Source organism: Populus nigra, chromosome 6 (genome assembly GCF_951802175.1).
Source record: "Populus nigra chromosome 6, ddPopNigr1.1, whole genome shotgun sequence".
Lineage (NCBI taxonomy): Eukaryota > Viridiplantae > Streptophyta > Magnoliopsida > Malpighiales > Salicaceae > Populus > Populus nigra.
The window spans coordinates 7161766-7177252 of NC_084857.1; the positions used below are offsets into that span (position 1 = coordinate 7161766).

At 35.0% G+C, this 15487-nt stretch overlaps 3 protein-coding genes across 5 annotated transcripts; 1 reads left to right on the top strand and 2 right to left on the bottom strand.

Moving 5' to 3' along the window:
- The first annotated feature begins 4 nt into the window (after window positions 1-4).
- LOC133696400 (flavin mononucleotide hydrolase 1, chloroplatic) lies at window positions 5-4963 on the top strand. Of its 3 annotated transcripts, XR_009842668.1 has the most exons (8): window positions 5-282; window positions 381-456; window positions 755-806; window positions 1660-1774; window positions 1846-1916; window positions 2391-2478; window positions 3247-3330; window positions 3598-4963. XR_009842668.1 is itself a non-coding variant. In XM_062118587.1 (7 exons), exons 1-7 carry the CDS (start codon window positions 47-49, stop codon window positions 3716-3718), a joined length of 759 nt encoding a protein of 252 aa, XP_061974571.1. In that variant the 5' UTR covers window positions 5-46; the 3' UTR covers window positions 3719-3876. The 3 variants fall into 3 exon arrangements, 2 of the variants coding, with proteins under 2 accessions (XP_061974571.1, XP_061974572.1); XM_062118587.1 differs by lacking the exon at window positions 3247-3330 and having other exon boundaries at window positions 3598-3876; XM_062118588.1 differs by lacking the exons at window positions 3247-3330; window positions 3598-4963 and adding an exon at window positions 2653-2806.
- A 3347-nt stretch (window positions 4964-8310) lies between these two features.
- On the bottom strand, window positions 8311-9291 carry LOC133697900 (basic leucine zipper 1-like). The gene has a single exon (XM_062120726.1). The coding sequence runs from the start codon at window positions 8862-8864 to the stop codon at window positions 8433-8435; it is 432 nt and encodes a 143-aa protein (XP_061976710.1). The 5' UTR covers window positions 8865-9291; the 3' UTR covers window positions 8311-8432.
- A 3412-nt stretch (window positions 9292-12703) lies between these two features.
- LOC133696026 (glucan endo-1,3-beta-glucosidase, basic vacuolar isoform) lies at window positions 12704-15090 on the bottom strand. Its single transcript, XM_062118040.1, has 2 exons — window positions 14932-15090; window positions 12704-13869 (listed from the first exon to the last, which is right to left on the bottom strand). The coding sequence occupies exons 1-2, from the start codon at window positions 15026-15028 to the stop codon at window positions 12848-12850; spliced, it is 1119 nt and encodes a 372-aa protein (XP_061974024.1). The 5' UTR covers window positions 15029-15090; the 3' UTR covers window positions 12704-12847.
- Window positions 15091-15487: the final 397 nt, after the last annotated feature.

Here is a 15487-nt window from a genome sequence, read left to right on the forward strand (position 1 = left end):
TCGTCCCACCAACACCTTCTTGATTTTAGATTCGAGGAACCAGTAAATGGCAGTGGCCCTGACAGTGAGAGCAGTGCATGTCCCTCTGAAAAAAATCCTACCAAAATCAACAAGAAATAACAACCTCAACTACAGGAAGAAGAAGATGATGCCAATCGTTTCTTCCTTCCCCATCAGGATGGAGCAGAACGTTAATAACAGAAAGCTTCCTATACTCCTTTTTGACATCATGGACACCATTGTTCGCGACCCATTTTACCATGACGTTGCTCCTTTCTTCGGGTCCTGATTCTGCCCTTTTTTGTTCTTTTTTCCTTTTTTTCTTTTTCGATTTCTATTGCTCTTGGCTCAATATGATTTGCTTTTATTTTTATCCCCAGAATGTCTTTCGAGGAATTAATAGAATCCAAGCACCCAACTGCTTGGATTGAATTTGAAGAGGGGAGGGTTGATGAGGTACACTTGCAACTGGCCGGCATTCACAAAATCCACCTGTCTTTTATTAGTATAAGACGACGATATCAATTTAAGAGTTCAGTACTGAGAACAAGATTTTATAGATTGTTTCGCTCATCACTTTTCTTTTTCTTTTTAATATTTGTGTTGTCTGTGATAGATATGCTATGATTTTATTTGATGAATTTAAGGGAGAAATCTTCAACGCAAATCTCTGTTGACTTTTTAAAATGTAGAATTCTGTTGGTATTTATTCATGTTAATCTTTGAGTTAAAAAGTTATGATGGATTCTTTCAGATGGAGTTGGCAAGAAAATTCTTCAAAGACAAAAGATCTTTTGATTTAGAAGGTCAGTGAGAACTTCAATTTTGAAGATATGACCTTTTTTCTTTTGGTTGATTATCGTTTTTTTCCTTTTAGTTAATTGTGTTTGGTTCTATGAGATTTATAAATAATGCCCTCTTTTTTTATCAATCTTACCTTGGGGACTGAGTGTTAGACATCCAACCTGTTGTTTAAGCTGTTCAGGTCTTCTTGTTACACTGTACTTGTGGCAACCTCTTTCAACATCATTTTTGTGCATGATGCATGATTGAATGCTGACATGGATTATGGGATTGTGCTGCCTATACTTTGACATGCGTGCAAACTTTTGTGCAGCCTGAATATAGTTTGAAATAACTTGGTGCTTAGCTGAATTCACTCTTCCATGAGTAATAAAACCAAAGCTTGTACGATGTTCTTTTATAGCCTTTCACAGGAAACGCTGTGAGTAAGCCTTATCATGGTTGATGGTGCTGTTGAGGTTAGATATCTGAGCAGAACTGTCCCAAAATGTAAATATATGCAATCTTATATTTGATTTTCCTTGTACATTTAGATAATCAAATATGTTATTTCTGGTAAAACATTTTGAACTTGTCCAGTATGCATGTCCTGTTTGGAATTTAAATGCCTCGGTTTCTTTGGTTAATTCTCATGCCCATGCCATAAATTTCTAGGAAGTTATTCAACCTAAAACATTCTATGTAGACTGCAAAATCAGTTCAAGTTCTTGAATGTGGAATCATCAACTCAAGTTGTAGTTTGATATTTTTCATGATGGAAATGAGAAATTAATTTTTTTATAACTTCTTCATTTATTGCCCATGCTTTTCATCCATGTCTGTAGAGGTACTAATTTTGCTTATTTGTCTTTGCAGGCCTCAAAAACTGTATGAGGAGAGGATATTCCTATATAGATGGTATTGAAGAGCTGCTTTGCAATTTAAAAGAAAATAACTATGAGATGCATGCTTTTACAAATTATCCTATCTGGTAAGATTTTCCATCTTGCTGCTTATTTGGTGAAATGGCTCCTTGCTTTCTTTTGAATTTTTTTTCCGTAGGTACAGACTGATTGAAGAGAAGCTAAATATCTCAACATATTTATCTTGGACATTTTGTTCTTGTATGATTGGTATGTCCTTCACTTTGATTTTGCCTATGCTTGTTATCGAAGCATGTCTGCCTGTTTATTAATAGTGAAGGTTGTTGGGGGAGAGTGGCAACGACTTGAATTTCCACCATAACATGTCTTTGGTACATCAGTGGTTTTTTTGGACTTACATGGAGGTTATTGATTGATGATAGTTACTTAAGAGTTCTTTGACCTTGTGGATTATGACCTATCAATATCATTTTTTAGTACTTTGGGAAAGCCTACTGGCTGCCTTTTCTTGGTCATTGGCTACCCCCTCCAAGAGACTATATCGGAGTTATTAGTTTTCTGTTCAGTTTGCATTTTGTGGGAAAATGTACTTATTTGCTTTTGGTTGGGGGTAGGTGTGTGTGCACAAGTGAGGGGGGGGGGGGGGGGGGAGTCTAGTGGAGTTTTTAGTTTGGCTCTTTAATTACTTTTTTGGAGAATGATCATGTTAGCTTGGCGTTTCAGGAAAGAGGAAGCCTGATCCTGATTTCTATCTGGAAGTCATAAGACATCTTAAAGTTGATCCAACAAGCTGCATTTTTATTGATGACAGGTTGTTCTCTTTCTCTCGCAATACTCAAATTTTATTATGAGTTAATCAGTTATGATGAATCATGTTTTCACGTCTAGTAAGTTTTCCTGTGGCATGAATTATTGGTTCTTGATGTTTAGAATGGGGTGGCAATTTCTTTTTAATCTAAATCAGAGAAAATTGGTTTGGTTTCAGGGGCGGCACATCAGCTTGGGTTGCGGGGCCATGCCTCCCCCAAAAAAAATTCAAAAATCAATTTTAGTCCCTTAATGTTAGACATGTTTTCATCTCCCCCAGAAATTATTACTAGGCGCCCCCAGAATTTTCAAATTGTTTCTTAACATTCCTAGATCCTCATCATAATTCAAATTTGCCACCCCCACCCCCCCCCCCCCCCCCTAAGAATTTGGTCCACCCTCCATGGCTTTTTGGTTTGTTTATTTGCAAGTGGATCTAGGCTGGGTGATCTTCAATCAACAGTTGCATTGCTAGCATAAGTTCTAATCTAACCACCAAGGGTTATTGTCACAGAAAATTCCATGTGCAATAATATTTGACAATCTAAACCCAGTGGTTCATCATAATTACTCTGCATGGAGAGTGGCTCATGTTAGCACACTTATCTGAAATCTAGGTTACAAAGGCCTCGAGGATCAGGTTGTGGTTTATACCTAAGAAGGGTGGGGAGAGGTTCAGAGAGAGATAGCGGCCATTGTTTTGTGAATTGCTAATTTCTTTAGGAAAATGTCCACAATGGAAATATCTTTTTAATTTATTCTGACATTCCAGGAGAAGTCACCAAGAAATGTGAAAATTACCAAATGGCGTACCCCATGGCTAATTCCTGTGAAGGCTAGTAACCTTCTGTTGCTGGTAAATAACTTTTTCTGTTATAGGAGTTGGATTATATAGTCAGCATAGACAGAAATTGCTATTCTGTTTATAATCTCTTATAACGCTGCATATTGAGTGAGCAACGCTGGACTTATGATACACATTTTGCATGGTTGGTTTAGAATGTGTTTCCAGCACCACTATGCGCAAGCACAGATACACTCTCACATGCATTTGTGCACATTCTATGCAGTGCATGCTAGTTTGAAGATCTTTTGTTGATCTGTTACACCTTACTGACTCCAGGTTGAGAAATGTAAAAGCTGCAATTGAAATTGGCATTAATGGCCTGCAATTCAAGAATGCAAATTTGCTGCGTCAAGATTTGTCTAAGATGGGGATTGATATATCAACAGATGACGGCTAAACCATCAGTTGGAGCTTAAAGAAGAAAACACATCTTGATTTCTTGGTCCCCTCGTGAAGTTAAAATTTTCTTCAATTTTTTTTCATCTACTTTTCTAAAAAATTATTTTCTCACATCTTGATTTCTTGGTCCTCTCATAAAGTTAAAATTTTCTTCAATTCTTTTTCATTTACTTTTTTTAATTTTATTTTCTGTGATATTTTGTTTCTGGAAATTGAGAATGTTTGAAGAGTTGAGAATTTCTTCTCCCGGATTGAAAAAAAAAATGAAAAGGAAGGAAGGGAGAAATGGATTCAATTTTAGTCATAAAATTTTGAATGGTCAAGTAGTTATTCTGGAAAAAATGACAAGAATAAAAGTAAAATGTGATCCTGCCGGAACATCAAGATATCTAGGAACCAAAATCAAATCATCTTATGAGAGCGTATGTGCAGGTCAACGGCTGGCTGTCCAGTACTTGTACGGTAAAATTTTATCTCTGATTCTATATTTACCATTCTCATTTTATGGGATTCATATGAAACCTAGAAAAGCTAAAATTTGAAGAGATGATATTCCTGAAGCAATTGGGAACGTGGCTGTGGCTGGCCGTGTGTTTCTAAGAAAAAACCTAGTCAAGCACTTTTGCTCCACGAGCACTTGGTGTCTGTAATAATTTTATGTTTTAAAGTGTTAAGCAAGCAAATGTACTGCATAGGAGAGGACAGGACATAAATTTAGTATTGGACAGAACAAAAGGTATGGGAGTCTTTGTCCACTCTAATGCACCGAATAAACCTTATTGTATATAGTGCTTGTTGGTGGTGGTTTCCCTTTTTTTATTACCACATCTCATAACACCTTTTAAGCAGAGTGTATGGATGAACAATTTCAGATTTCTTCTCCTTTTACCCATGCCTGAACGCTGGTGTCTTAACTGGACATAAAAATTGCAGGGACAAAATTGTTAGAGAGCTTGTTCCTTTTACTGCAAGTGTATTACTTAAGGCTTCCAAGAATTCAGATGATGGCAATGATATGGAAGTCTTATTGAGTGGGGTAGCTCCTCTGAGTGATGAGATTTCATGGCTCAAGCAAGAGGCAGCCAAGGGGAATGTTCCTCTCTTTAATGTTATTGTCCACTAGTCAAACCAGAATTATTGCAGGTATCATGTCATGTCATGTCATATCAGCTTCACATCTGCAAATGTAATGCTTGGAAACTCTTATACGGTGATTCATTATTGTTAATGGTTTTTGTATCCACCAAGCATTGTTCATTTTTTTATCCGGAGGCACAGCTGTGTTGTTTAAAACAGTATATAGATATAATTAATTATTGACATTTGACATCCAATCTATTCGAAGTTAGAATGTAAGTGATCGTCCATATTCGGTCGTTGCTAGGCCACGGTGATTAAGTGCTAGCAGAGGGAAAGACATGTCCCTTAAGCATAAAAAAGTACTAGTTTAAACACTTTTTATCTATTTGTTTGCTGTTACAGATTTCTGGAGAGTTTGATGTTACCAGAAGTTGAGTTATTCATTGGTCATTACGGCCCTTTGGGCCATTAAAACTGTATACCGAGAGGGTTTTTTCCACCGCCTGGAAGATGGCAACGAAACCCCGCTTGAGTTACAGGAGGCTTGCAAAAGAGGGGGCAGTGAGAGTTTTGGTGAATATTGTGGGTTGCTCCAAGAAATTGCCAATCGATGTATTAGAGAAAGCTTCGGACGAAGAGCTCAAAAAAGCTGAAGTAACATTTCTGCGTGTCCTTGAGCTTGAAATTGAATTTTGGAACATGAGCCATGGGGGGACCTAAATGAGTTGGTTAGTCTGAAAACCTGACGGGAAAGGGTAAATAAGATGGTTGTTGTCAATTCCAGTGATATTAGTTGTTTTCAAGGTATTATTTTTAAAATAATATTTTAAATTTTTTTTAATATTAATATTTCAAAATAATTTAAAAACACAAAAAAAATATTTTTAAAAAAAATATTTTGAAAACATAAAAACAAACTATTTACTGCATAATAGCAACTTATGCTGTTTATCTTTCCTCGTACGGTGAAATTAAAAAGAAGTTGGTGGTATCTTTTTCAAAAAAAGAAAATGCAGTCTCGAATTATTGGAGATCAAGACATACGGTGCTCATCAGAGATGTTGTGGTAGGAACGTCCGCGTGGGTATTGCTCAATATTATATTATTGTAAATCGTAGTTTTTTAAACTTTTATGATTTTTAATCATTTTATACCGTTATTTACACTTCAGCCCTTAAAGTTCATTTCTATTGTGTCTTGATCGCTAGTTCTCATGATTGGAGCTTTAGTCTTAAAACCCGGACTGCCCGAAGAGTTAACTAGAACAGTGGGTTCGAGTTAACTAAAACATTAAACTAGATTTTGCAAACGGATCAGCAGCCAATCTTGTCTGGGCCAAGTAACTGGATATCATCAGACCAAATCTTTTCGTTTTAAAATGCCGTCTGGTTTGCTGGACTGGGTTGAATTTACTCAATGGCCTTGGGTGTGAGGTCAACCCCCAACAATAAACACGACATTGATCTAAAACCTCTTAGCCTAGTAGCAGGAAACACCATTTCTTTACATTATCAGAGGAAAAAGAAAAGATAATGTCTATTAACAATCAGGCGAGAAACGTATTCCTCTTGATTACATCCAATCCAATAGAAAAATGTAGAAAAATGCATCAAAGCACTCGATTGTCTATCTTGAGCGCGAGTGTCAATCGATGTTGATGGCCAAATCTTGACTTCATATAAAATCCAATACAGAGGGATTATGCCTGGCTCCTCGTATCAGTGTGAAGCCATGGACAGAAAATGATCGCAAATGGGGTGCTGTCCTTGGCAGCAACCATTAGAACAATCTGTCAACTTCATTAGCACAGGTGTCGTATTGTAGTAGATTATCAGTGTGAAACCTTCAAGTCAAGTCCGAAAATACGAGGGTTTTTTCTGCAATCTTGTAATTAGACAAGGAAATAATACATCTGTCCATACATTGCATCTGGCTTGGCTGGTGTCACAAGTAAATTTGGCAGCATGGATATGCTCGTGATAAGATCACGAGGATGCATTAAATCAGGAGATAAGATTAGACTGTACGGGACAAGTATAAGTAAAATTCTAATCTCATGTACCAAACAAGGTACGTTGTTACAGAAAACTCATCACTTCAAATATTGGTTGCGAAATTAATATTATAATGTCCTTGATACTTTCTTTCGTCTTCATGCCCGTCGTAGACTCTAGAAAATATACAAAAACAAACTAAATATTCATTGAAATAGATGCCAAAGCGCAGCAGTGCAACACGAAAACTGAATTTCCATTCCTCTTTGATCATTTGTACATGATAAGCTCGTTGAATGAGGGGACCATGAGACTTGGTCTCAAGAACCTTACCTAAAACGAACAGGCTGATTGTCCTTGTCCACTCCCGTCAATCTACGAGTGATAACTGTGTGTGTTTATCGTTTATGCATGGTTTATTGTTTATCATACTATATAGCTGCATAATATATATGTTCACTGACAAAGGTAAGTAATTTCGTTGTTCTTTTTTTCCTAACACGCTAATGCTAATTTCGTTGGTTTACACGAAAGGGGATATGTTCTTATCTTAAAACTACTTCATATGGAAGCAGTTCGTTGGTGCAGGACTGCATGCAGGGGCACCATTTATGGCTGGCTGACTGACTGGCATAAGAAGGTTTATTTGACCTTTATCTTGCATCACTGTTAGGAATATTTTGTTCTTATCCTTACAAGGTCTTATCGTGAAGTTAGACTTTATCGTTTGTCTGTAGACATAGCGTATTGTGTGCGTTCAAGTTATTGTATTTTAATTGTTTTTTATTTAAAAATAAATTAAAAATTATTTTAAAAAAATATTATTTTTAATATTACTATATTAAAATAATCCAAAAACATAAAAAATAATTTTAAATAAAAAATAAATTTTAATCAATCCCTGTTTGAGCTACAATCTCAAAAAAAAATCCTTAACCCCTTGTTATCATTTTTTTTTCTCTCCTCTCTATTCATAAATTTCAAATTTCAAAGAAAATAAAAAAGAAAAAAAATCTAAAAATGCATCAAAACTCTAATAATAACATCACTGATATTATTGGAAAGATCTCAATAAGATAAATTCAATGACATAAAAGTCATCAACAATTACTAGAGTGTGTTATATGAGCTATCTAAAAACAAATGAACTTCGAGACATTTGAACATATTAAGTGGCTCATTCTCATCATTGTTGGTGACCTTTCTTAATATTTTTTGATTCATCTTGCCGATATTTTTCAATCAATACTAGTAGTATCGGAATTTTGATGTGTCTTCAGGGTTCTTTTTTTTCTTTTTTATTTTTGTTTTTCATTGTTTTTTTTAATTGTAAATGGTATTAGTTTATTTTTAGAATTTAATAGAGTTGCATATAACAAGTCACATATATTATCTATAATTTTTTAAATTATGTTATTTTTCTAAATATTTTTTTTGTAATGAGTTATTTTATCTATTTTTTTTAGTGAAAAAAAAAACTCAAATTTCTTGTACCAGAAAAAAATAATGAACCTAATGACAGAAAACAAAAACTTTATTCTACAAATATACAAAACCGAAACAAATGTGAACAGCATAACCAGAGAAATCAAAAGCTCAATCCCAAGACAATAAATCATGGAAATAAAACTAGAACAACTAAACTTTGAACATCCCAGAAGCTGTGATGAACTTCACTGAACCATGAACTTGCCATGGGTTCAAAAATCGGTCTGAAACTTCTAGATCCTGATCAGATTCAATGACATTATAACTTGCAAGAACTTGTTGCAAGTTCTTCAAATATTCTGCCAACTTCAACTTTTCATCCGTCAAGACTTTATTGTCTGATTCGAGAGCAAAATGCCTTTGCCAAAGTGCAGCATATTTTTTATTGTCTTCATGTATCTTTCTCTCCAAGATAGATTTTTCAGTAACCAAATCTTCCATATACTTTTGCCTCTTCATTCTCGACCGCCTTGCAGATTCTCTATTTGAGATCATTCTTTTTCTTCTCTTCTCATCAACCATAGCATTTGGTGGGTCAATTTCAGAGCCTGACGAACCTGCCTTTGCAAAGGATGGTGGCATTTTCTTGATTAATCACTGGACTAATAATATATAACTACGGTTGCTATCTAGCCTTAAATAATGAGAATGTAAATGTTGTTGTGTGAGACTGAAAATTAGACAAGTTCAAGAAAAGACATAGAACCAATACAGAAGGACAACTGATATTGAATGGGAAATTTTCATTCGACAGAACAGTCTGAGATGGTTCATATCATGAGTAGCGATGCAAGAAAGGTCTATGATTTTGAAAACATGACTAAAATCCTGTGAATAAGAAAAAGGAAAGGGAAGGAAAATCCTGAAAGAGTTAATTAATGGAAGAGGAGATAGGAAAGGTGCGGAGGATTTGGAAAATCCTGGCATGGGTTATTTATAGATAGGATTTTGAGTATAGAAAGGAAAGGAAACTTCCAGTTGGGGAAGAAAATAATCGTGTGGCTGCAATTCGATTTCCAGTTGTATTAATGGCAAATATTCAATAAATCTTGCTGTTGATAACTCATAACACAAAGCTTCGAGATGTTCTTGCATAGCTGTACTGTTCTTACTGGATAAGAGTGACCACTAAAAATTCTAGTTTTTTTTTTTTTTTGTTGACTAAAAATTCTAGTTGGGAGAACGATGGGGGTAGGTATTTGATCAAATGACAATATAGGGATCCCGCGGATATGGAAAGGACCTATAAAAAAATCAAATGACAAGCTATTAATAGGCCAGGAATTTGGAAGGAAAAGTGTAGTCCTGGATAAGATTCACGCTTTTTTTTCCTTTTTTCCTTGTTTTTATTTTTTGGCATCAGATAAAACCACCATGTTTAAAATTGATAACTTCATTGGATCCAATTTTTAAAAAAAATTATAGATATTTGGGTAAATTTAAATGAATCACAATTCTGGAAAGTAAATTTAAAATCTAACTAGTTAAAATATACTCTTCAAAATTTATCAAAAATTTCTTTTTATTTTAAATTAATATAAAAATTTATATTAATTTACATGCATCTTCACTAACTTTCCATTATTTTTATCCGAGATTTCTTTTATTATCATGGAATGTGGTTCGGCCATGCACGTCATCATATACTGGCTGATGCTATACTTTTTCTTACATAATGACACAGCGGCGTCGTTTTTGTTGCACAGCTTGTAACTCTAATTTCAATATTACTAAACAATAATAAACCACCAACATGTCAATTCTCTTAGTAAGTTGTAGGCAACGTACTCCCGAATCCCGATCACCGTATTTTTTCAAAATCTTGGATTTTTTTAAAGAGAGATTCAAATTAATATTTTTTACAGTTTTAAAAATATCATTTTAATATATTTTTAAGTAAAACAAATTTTAAAAAATCAATTATGTGGCTAATTCTCATTGTATCACTGTCCTGTACTGTTTATAGTGTAAAGGAAATGGCTGAAGATAAGGATTGTCTCGGACTCTGGATCGACACTAATGGCTAAAACCCACTGAAACGTGAGCCAGCGCTTTAAGCCTTTAGGGCCCTTTGAGGTTACAAGGACCCAAAAAGCTAATTTGACTTCCATCACTAAAGTGCATGGTATCCGGGTCAGGAATACCACCTGGTCCCAGGCCATAAAAACCTTAGAAAAAATTCAAAAATAAAATAAAATAAAATTTTCCGTAGAGATTAAAGAAAAGTAGCTTCTTTAATCAGATCCGTTGTTGTATGATCTGATCAAAGAAGCAAGGATAAGATCCTACGACAACGGATCCATACACCAATTCTGACAAACTACAAGTACTTCAATCTTTACATGCATGAATTATTATCTTTAACAAAAACCTAAACTTAGAAGGGTAATTACTGGGCACCAAGATAACATAACAATACAATGACAAAATTTCATTTAAAATTATATTTTCACTGTAATATAATTGTCATTTTCAAATTGTATAGAGATAGATTGGGTTTTTTAAAACACAATAAAATTATTTTGTTGCTCTTGAACAAACTGCATAATAAAATAATTTAATTACTCTTAAAATTTAAAATTTAGCCAAATGTCTTCTAGGGGCTTTTATATCATCTTATCATGATTTTTTTTTGCTACTATAAAGGTGGCTTTGGAGGCTTTGGCTTTGGAGGCTTTTTGTTATTTTAATAAATGTTAAATATTCTTTAAAAATATTGTTGGCATATGTGAGGCCATTCAATGACCTAATTTGCCTTCCATAGTAACGTTTAAATTGTTTTAGCCCCTCTAATATGCGGCAACAAATGTGGTCATCGAGACTCCAGTTTTTTATTATTCTTCTTCTTTTTTTTTTCTTTTTTTTTTTGAATTTTTATATATACCCCTTAAAAATTCAAAGCAACCATTTAATTTGTTTTTACTTTAAATTTAGTTTTTATTCACGGGTTAAGTATATAGTTTTTTTTTTATCCTTAGACAATAAAATCTGAATAGATAAAATAGACAGCACGTGTTGAAATCTGGTTCATTATCTTCTTGACTCTCATTTCTTTCCTTCCATCTTGCCCATATCTATTTCAAAACAATGAACACGCTAAGTGCATACACCTGAAAGTAATGATTACCTAATTCAATTAAATGAAAAAAATTGCTTCACAGTAGAACAGACAACACATGTTGCATTCTCAGTTGTTCCACGTGATATAGAACTTCATTTTATTTTTATTTTTTTTCCAGAATTGTTGATATTTTAATTTAAAACACGAATCATAAGTGAGTAAGGGGTGAAAAGGTAAGATATAAAGAAATATCTGCACAATCAGGAACAGTTCGAGGATTGAAGATTTTCAATGATATTAGATGTGTTCTGTAACTTCGATTGACTTTTGTTGTAGTCAATTCTTCTTGTTCTTGTCACCATGTATGATTTTTCATAAGTAAATTACGAGCTGTTATACATGTATTGATTTCATCTCTAGTACGAAGAACAAGCAGAAACCTCGTGGAACTACAGTAGCCAGTCCGACTAGAAAATTTCAACAGTGCAAAAAATCAAACTTCTCAAAAGTAAAATATAACCGATCACCTCTCCAGCATGCATAATGACAAACACCAGAAGCCCTCCCTCTTTCACCTTTAAAGCAAGGATTACCATTCAAGCATTGCTTAAGCTTATTGGCGAAGGTCAAATCAGTGGCATTGGGGAAATTTGATTCAGAGTTTGTATCCAGCAAAACCTAGTTTCGTGGCTTAGCCGGGAACAGAGTAGTTAATCATCATTATAATAAAATTAATGGCTTATACTTTTTTTAGTTGCATCTGTTGCAATCAAAACCAACATTATGCAAGGCATTTATCAAAGAAATCTGGGTACGTAGGTAGATCAATTAGAAAAAAAAATACTCTTTAACACAAAATCAAAGCTATTCTGTTAAAAGAAATAAAAAAACCACTAACCTGTGGAACATGATATGAAGAAACTGGAAAGAGTGAGGCTGGAGAGAAAATGATTGAGGTGGATGTGGTGTGTTTAGAGTTACACCTATGATTACACTTACTGAAAGTAGCTGGGTTGGGCCTAATTGGAAGGGTTTTAAGCATTTCGATTTGTCACCTGATCTTTATATTTATTTATTAATTTTTTTCACTAATATTTATATTAATCAACTTTAATCGGTTGGATTGATTTGAATAATATAATTATTACAGATATTATAGTTTTTGAACACCCCTAATATAGTGAGATAAATAAGAGAGTGAAATTAATCAACTCTCTCCTTGTAAAATCTCAAACCAAGACTATTTTGTTTCTTCATCACTGTAAATCATTTTGGCAATGACGGGAAAATTCTACACTCGAAAGGCCTTGCCTCTGTATCCATTCTTTTTTACCTAATGAAACTTGCTACCCTCTTAAGGGAAAACAAACATGACATTCTTTTATTTAAGATGAGAATTATTACACTGTGAAATTCTCTCTTAAAAAAAAAAAAAAAAAAAACTTAAGGTACACACAGAAATCTTTAAGGACTTTTAATTAGACTCTCATGAGAAATGAGAATCTTACATATCACTCTTAAGGGAAACTGTCGCGTTTTGTTCCGTAGAAAGATCCCAGTTTCTGTGTCCACCGAAATTGAGATTATATTTAGGTTGTTTATTCGGGGAGAATGCACCAAAGTGTTTCTCCAACTCTGGTTGCTTCTGATTTTCATCGAACATGGCGAATATGTAAGTCTCTATAGCTTTGCCAGGCCTCTTCGGCGTACCTCCTTTCACATGCCTAATCAAATTCGAGAGATAAGTACCTGCGTTATCAGATGTTGTTCCGAATCCTCCTGCCGACGGCCATCCACTCTCGGACACAACAACATCCAAAGTGTTACCTCCTCCGAGTCTCTCGAGGGCGGAGTACAAGGAATCCAACATCGCATCAAAAAGATTCTGATAACCGCGACCATTGTCCCATACAAGTACTGATGGTGAGGTAAACAAAGAATAGGGAAGGGAGATGTCTCGCGGGTTACCAGAATAGCTAAAATAAGTGTAAATATTAGCAAACAAAGGCGTCTTTGCGTATGATAGGTGTCCAACAATTGGGGCCAAGTATGAAATAACATCACCCCTGAAAGCACCTGCTGAGGGAGGATAGGAAGTTCCTATCAGGGTCATGTCAACTGCAATTGAGACCTTGATTTGGTCCTGAAGGCCTGCTGCTCTTACAGCATTAAATACATTTACCAAGGCAGGCAAAACAAATGGGGCCATCCAGGATGTGCCGCCATTGACAGGACTAATTTCGTTGCCAACAGCTATGTACCTGAACTTGACACGTGGCCAGAAGTTGAGTACATTATTTTTTACCCAGTTATTTGCATCGGAGGGGTTGGAAAGTCTTTGAAGATCTGAATTTGGGACACCTAGCATAACTTCAATGCCTGAATCTCTGAGAGCATTCAGAGCTGCCTGATTTGGATCGTAGAGTCTCATCCGCTTGATATTGTATTGTTTGTAGAGAGCTATAACCTCTGTGGCAGGAGGAAGGTTGTTGCCCATCATTCCATAGCAAATTCCTACTTGAGCTCCTGAATCACAAAAATTTTGCTGAGCCAAACATATTGGAAATGCTATTTGGCACGAGAAAAAAGTGAACTATATGAATGGTGGACTTCAAGAAAACCACGAGCCGTTGAATATTCAGCTCGTCTCTACGGAAAAAAAAATCGCGAGCCCATCTTTTGATTTTTGCGTGTAGAAATCGGGATTTCCTTTGGAGCGAGGGTGTGGCTCCTGCTTATAAAAAGTATCTTCTGATAATTAATTTGGTTGGTGCACATGGTACAGAACAAAAAAACAAAGTCTCTTTTTGCGGGGAAAATACAAAGGACTTTCTTCATATTGGAAATTTAAAAAAGAGGAGATAAAAACACCCAACCTTTTTTTTTCTTACTTTAACTAAGAGAATAAATGGCAATATTGATCGTTCAGATAAGGAAGTTCGACTTACACGGAGATGAGTACTTTTTCAAACAGCTTGAAGCCTGCTTAATTAATTAGTATAGCTAACTCTAATTAAAAACTAGTTAATTTCTTTTAGCAGAAACATCAAGAAAAAAATATTTTTACCCCCTTTAACCCTCTAAATGAATATTTGTGCGACATCACAGGTTGTGGGATTAATTTCTACTTGGAGAAAACAAAAGGGACTGTTTTTATGAGAATGTTGTGACCAATTTACGATATTTTTAGAATATAGTTGTATATAGCATGTATAAAATCCCCTGAAATATCAGATTATTAATAATTAGGATCTCTAGAGCTATATATCTTGTTTGCATGTGGCCTGTCCAGCCGCGAAGTTCACAAATAAGTTATGCTGGAAATATTAGAGTTTGCATATTGCAATTTGCAAAATAATCACTCTCTTTAAAGTGCATAAGCAGCTAGCTAGCTAGCTAGGGTTTCATGGCATGCCTGCCACCAGCCCCGTGGCTTGGCTAGGAACACGATGCTAGTACTGAAGGCTCGAGGTACATCAGTAGGACTTGATGTGCAAGCCCCGTCCCTTTGATATTGTGAACGGTAAGATCATCCTAACATGAACGAACTTAAGCAAGTGAAAAACAGATAATTAAGCACACACAAACCTGTCAGGTCAAGGTTTGCCATGAAGAGCACTCCTAGGAGGAGGAGCATTGCAGCCGTTAAGGAACTAGTCCTACTTCTTGAAGAAAAGCTAGCCATGGAAAATTAGAATGGAGTGATTTGTTTTAGTGATCGATGCGTCTCATTACCACCGTTTCAGCTCTTTATATAGGGAGTGATCTTGTTCTCCTTAACGGTAGTCAATGTCCAATTTGCCATTATATATTGAAAAGGAGAAAAGAAAAGGTTCATGCGCCTGTATTCTCCACATTCTCATAATGCTTAATTAACTTTCAGAAATGTCTTCGTCTTTTTTATAATTAAGCCCTGTTGTTAAGTGTCTCTTTCTCTCTTAAGTTTGGTTGCGTAGAAAATTCTTGCCCAGGTGTGGAAATTGGAAACTAAATGACATGCATTTAGCTGTACATCGAAGACCAAAATCACTAGATTTTTGCGTTGGGAAGAAATTTAAAAAAAAAGGATAAGATTTAATTAATTAATATCTGGATTACTTTATACTAAAAGTTTAAATGTATGGAATTATTGAATTGACATTAG